Source organism: Apium graveolens, chromosome 5 (genome assembly GCF_009905375.1).
Source record: "Apium graveolens cultivar Ventura chromosome 5, ASM990537v1, whole genome shotgun sequence".
Taxonomy (NCBI): Eukaryota; Viridiplantae; Streptophyta; class Magnoliopsida; order Apiales; family Apiaceae; genus Apium; species Apium graveolens.
Window position 1 is genome coordinate 258,155,487 of NC_133651.1, and position 5,590 is coordinate 258,161,076.

Genomic DNA, 5,590 nt, shown 5'->3' on the forward strand with positions numbered 1-5,590 from the left:
TATCTTAGAATATATCCCGTATCAATATAAACTTATACTCCACACGTCTGTCCATTAGTCAGGTTCCTTCAGGGGAATGTTATGTGTGACTAATATTCAAAACAAGTTGTACTTTATACTGTAGTTTGGTTACACACGTTTTATGATTATTATATTTTAATCACAATTGTAATCTTTGAAATTTAATTGATAAGAAGGCATATCAAATTATTTGATGTTAATTATCGTCACCTGGATGTCACAACACCATCTTTTAACTTCATAAGAAAAGATTAAAGATGCAAGGAAAGGAAATTTTTGGGCCTTATTACTGAGTTTCCAAAAGCCTATAATGACAGGATTAGGAAAAACTACAAAAGACTTGATTAATTATAATGTAGTGAAGCAGCTTGAAAAAGATATATATACAATGAAATATGATGAACTCATTTATGTATGTAGCTTGTATGTGGCTGGCAACTAAAATACTAAACTAAAAAACAGAAAAATTACAATATGGTAATGCTTTTGATCTATATTCATAATATTCAAAAAGTGAACATGTCATAATACATTGTATCATCTCATATTCAACATCATATATGATACACCATTCCAACTTCTAATGTAGATGCTTGTGGTATACTTAATGCAAGAGTAGGTCCTCTAGAGTTTCTTCTCAAAAACTCATAACCAAAGTTTATTACAAGCTTTTTCATGAAGCTAGATCCTTGCTTTGCTTTCACATACGAATGACCGAGTATATAAGCCACCCCAGCTTCCCTAGCTTCCATCAAATCTTGCAATTCCTCTTCCGTCTCCCTTTCAATTTTCGGATTCTCTGGAACCACAAATCTGACTCTTTTTCGAGGCTTCATCAACTTTGCTGACACTAGATTGACATGCTCCGATGTGCTAACTATTTTGGGCTCCTCGGGATTGTCCTCGCACATTTGTACACCGTCTAAATGAGTTGAAGGTGTTCCAACAACGGACATCTTCTCATCGTGGTTCACAAAGTTACCATTCACACCATTGGGTTCTGTCTTTCTAGTCCTTATAAACTCAGCTATACTACATACAAGATCATTCTCAAATGCTACGTCATCTTTGTGAGCATCACGGTATCCATATCTCACAATGCATCTGTATATCCTATACTGTTTCGGCCCAATATGTCCCACTAGGAACCTTTCTTCATGATTAACATGTGGAACTGGGACAGACTTTACACATAGAAAAATAAGAACCTGGTGGAAGGCTGGAAGGTTGGTGACAAAGTGGGAGAAAATTGCTGGGATTCCCGACACAAGTTCAGTGTGAATAAGACCAATGCCACGGACTCGTACTATGCCAAGGCTAGGGCTCAAGCTGAGCAACCAGTCAACAGAGACTTTGTTTTGGAAATCAAACTCGTACTTCTTGAGGGTGCCGAAATGCCACACATACATGATTATCATGAAGATAAGTGCAAGGGCAATAGGGACCCAAGCTCCTTCAAGAAATTTAATGAGAGAAGCAGAGAAGTACAGGGCTTCAATTGTCCCAAAGAAAATTACAAAGCAAATTGCAAGAAACACGCTTCGATGCCAACACAGCATGATAACTAGTGACATTAAGCAGGTTGTCACCAGCATGACCGTAATGACAGCCAAACCTGCACTCAGATAATCAAAAGAATAAGGAAAGTACTTTAGAATTTTTGTGTCATGAGCACTTATTTAGAATTGATTATAATAATCAATGTGTGTTCTCATAAAGATATTAAGAAAATTTTGAACTACACAGATGCTGACTGTATGCATAAGGAACTCAATTAAATTTCTATTGTAGAAAAATGTACTACTGACCATATATTAAAAGATGATTTTGTTAGTGTATACCTGATGCATTGCCCAAACGCTTTGTGTCTCTGAAACCAATTAAAACTGCCAAGCATAAGATCATTAAGATCCAATTAACCTCAGGTATATAAATCTGGCCATGAATCTTCGAGGAAGTGTGAACTATTTTGACTCTAGGAAAGCATCCAAGTGAAGAGCATTGTTTAATAATCGAAAATGTTCCAGTAATAACTGCCTGGCTTCCCACTACGGCGGCAAGTATGGCAATCACCAATACAGGCCATCTTAATTTCTCTGAATAATAGATTTTAAGTATAGTAAGTTATGAATGAACCTCAATTTGCATGCTTAAACGTAGACGACAAGTCAGTAATTACCTACCAGGAACTGAAACATAAAATCCTATGCGGTAGTCATTTTCCATTACATGATGCTGAGATAGATAAGCAGCTTGGCCCATATATGCAAGGATCAAAGAAGGATAAACAACTGTTGTGAAAGCAATCTGCAATTTAAAAACTATTTTAACAGGCTTCTGTGTCATATGAGACCCTTACGACATGCTTATAGAACATACTTGAATACATTTGGTGCATTGAGTAAGTGTATCTGTTGAGGCCAATGCCAATCACCACCACAAGTAAAATTTTAGGATTCACATATTAAATTGGTATATAGGTGATATCACATCGCTGAAATCTGGATAAAGTAAGAATTCATACTGTAATTTTACGTACTGGACGGGTTACATAAAGATGAAATGAAAATCGCACTCGCATGACTACATGAGATATCATATTAGATACAAGTGTGGAAGCAGGACCAAAGGAAATACCTGTATTGACAATTGTGAAAAGTGTCCCAAGTCAGCAAACATAGCTTCCGAACCTGAAAGAATTCAGAAATCAAGGATAAGTAAAGACTAATGAGCATGTGCTGGAATTAGAACTAATGAGCAACACATATTAGTGCACCTGCCTGTTATGCACAACAAGATCCCTCCCAAAGACATCCATCCTCCTCCTTGAGTTTTTTTCAGAAATACATACATGTAATGTGGAGAAAGGGCTTTGTAGATATGAGGATTCCAGTGAATGATGTTATATAAACCAATAGTACTGATGCACAAAAGCCATGTTATAACAACAGGTGCAAACAAGAATCCCACCCGGTTGGTGCCATAATGTTGAAGGGCAAACAAGCAAATCAGAATGACACATGCAACTGGAAGTTCTACATCTGTGAAAATACACTTATTCAGGTACAGCATTTAACATGATAGAGAAAATATGTACAATACATGTAATTGCACTAGCTTGTATAGATGAAAGTTCTTTTGTAGATAAGGTTCATATAATTCTTCTTCTTAATTAGCAAGATATATAAAAGAAGTATCTTGGTGGAATTTGGTATAATAGGGCTTAAAGAGTCAAGTAACAAATAACAAAACCAAGTGATGCCTTTTGTATATTTGGTCAACTACCAGTGGTAAAATGTATCTGAGCATATGACTTGGCCAAGCTCATTGAACGAAAGTCAGTAGTGATAGTATGACTTGGTAATATGTAGGTCCAGTCTCTAATCACCAATTCAAGATTTATACTCCTGTTAGATGAACAATAACTTGAATAAAGCTGAGAAGACAGGTGATGGGGAAACAAGGGTGACGAGTTGATAAGAGTAACTTTTAGTTATCCAAACATCAAACCTATTGACACTGGGAAACCCACTGCCTGCCAGTTTACCATGTCCTAAATACAAGGCTGTTTACATTCAGAAATCCACTGCCTTGTACCATGGAGACACGGAAAAATATATTTGATATACCACTAGCTGAAAAGTGGCTATAGTTTTGATCAGCACAGACAAAAAGCATCTGCTACAACTACACCTTAAGTACTCTACGTGTGTGATGCAGAATCACATCATCATCGCAGAACTTACCTTAAGCATTTTGCTAGGTAGGTAGGAAGGCCCAATCCAGGATCCTGGACTGGCCTTCCTCTAACAAACACATCACTTTGTTTTAACTTTTGTTAGTATTGATATTTTGAAAATTTTAGCATTCAATTAAAAACTCCACAACTTTCAATATCAGAATATACCTTTTGCCGGAAGTACAAACAACGAAACAAAATCAACCGTAAAAATTAGATAAACGGTGAAAGAGGAAGAGTCTCACATTTGTGGTGCTCTTTGGACATAGCTAATTCCACGCCGGACACAGCAGAAAATACTGCACACGTTTGGACAAAAATAGTTAACCAGTTTAGTAACTAACAAACACCAAAATCCAATTAAACAATACAAAATCCTATTAAACAATATACAAATTAACATATACAATAAAACCAAATACATACCAGAAAGAGCAGGTGTAAGAATACCATCACCAATCACCATACAAGCTCCAACCAAGGCTAATACAAGCAAAAATATCTGCAATACTTTATATTTCTCCAAAGTAGACTTAAGCCTTGACCCGGTTTTATTCGGGTTACTCGGGTCAGGCACAGAGGGTTCTTTTCTGTAAGATGATAATTCTTCATCTGCCAACTGACAATTTGGCAGTGAACTCACCCTGGCATGTCTACATAATAATGAATAGAGTGCAAATGTTCCTCCTTCGCCATTGTCATCAGCTCTAAGTACAATAAACACATATTTAAAAAGAGGAACTAATGTAAGAGTCCAAAACACAAATGACAACACTCCATAAATTTCTTCATTTGTTTCTGAATGTTCAATGTCTTCATCAAATGTACTCTTGTATACATATAAAGGGGATGTACTTAAATCTCCATAAACAACACCCAAACTCTGATAAGCCAATACAAGTACTGTTCTCCAAGATTCTTTCTGAAACACACATATACAAAACAATCAAGAAAATTACATGGGTTTTTTGAAAATTAAATATAAACACTAGTAAAGAAGTATTAATCATACCTTAGCAAGATTCAAATGAGACCCACTTTCCAGATCCATCTTAAATAGCTTCAAAGCCCGAAAAAAACCATAATTACTAAAAAAAAATTATTGATAAATGATGAGCCTTTTGTAGAAACACCTTCCCCAGTTGAAGAACTAGTTAGTTAATATTATGAAGTAAAAACACAAACATGTTGTGATTATATATAAATTATAGACACACTCACACAACAATAATCAACCTAAAAAATGATTGTTTAATGATGAGACCGAATTAGCAGTTGAACAAACAAATAAAGTACAAGTAACTCACAAAGATTAAGGCCACATCTCCAAGCGTGTGAATGAATGACAGAGAATATTACTGAAAACACAACTCACACAAATAAATACATGTACATGTCAAATATGTACCTAAAGATAACAACTATTTAGAAGACTAAATTACGTGCAACAGTGAGAGAAGAAAGTTGAGTAGTGGGCATGTTTAAGAGTTTTGAGTAATGTTTTTTTTTAAGTAAATGAAAACTCGTAGATTACATAAAACATGATTGATTGGGTGAGTTTATTTTAGTAGGTTTATATTTTTGGGTGGTCTCGGTCACTACGAGAGGAGATGCAAAGGTGATGACACGTGGCATTCATATCTCTGTAAAAGCAGACAATCATGACTCACTTCAGCTCGTATCAGTGACAGTTTACTTATTTTATGCGGGGATAAAGTTATTTTAGGTTTGGTGGATTATGGTCTTAATTAATTTTTTTATGTTAGTTGTCAGTTCAGCCTGGAGTGCATTATTATTTTCTCACAAAATAATCACATTTCTGACTGAGGA

General features: G+C 35.5%; 1 protein-coding gene across 3 annotated transcripts; it reads right to left on the reverse strand.

Annotated features, from left to right (window-relative positions):
• Positions 1-488: 488 nt before the first annotated feature.
• Positions 489-5,282, reverse strand: LOC141725096 (potassium transporter 6-like). 3 transcript variants are annotated; one of them, XM_074527484.1, is made up of 9 exons: positions 5,068-5,282; positions 4,773-4,820; positions 4,187-4,682; positions 4,006-4,059; positions 2,802-3,062; positions 2,659-2,711; positions 2,205-2,328; positions 1,863-2,117; positions 489-1,636 (listed from the first exon to the last, which is right to left on the reverse strand). In XM_074527484.1, the coding sequence occupies exons 2-9, from the start codon at positions 4,809-4,811 to the stop codon at positions 576-578; spliced, it is 2,343 nt and encodes a 780-aa protein (XP_074383585.1). In that variant the 5' UTR covers positions 4,812-4,820; positions 5,068-5,282; the 3' UTR covers positions 489-575. The 3 variants fall into 3 exon arrangements, with proteins under 3 accessions (XP_074383585.1, XP_074383586.1, XP_074383584.1); XM_074527485.1 differs by having other exon boundaries at positions 4,773-4,848; XM_074527483.1 differs by lacking the exon at positions 5,068-5,282 and having other exon boundaries at positions 4,773-5,045.
• Positions 5,283-5,590: the final 308 nt, after the last annotated feature.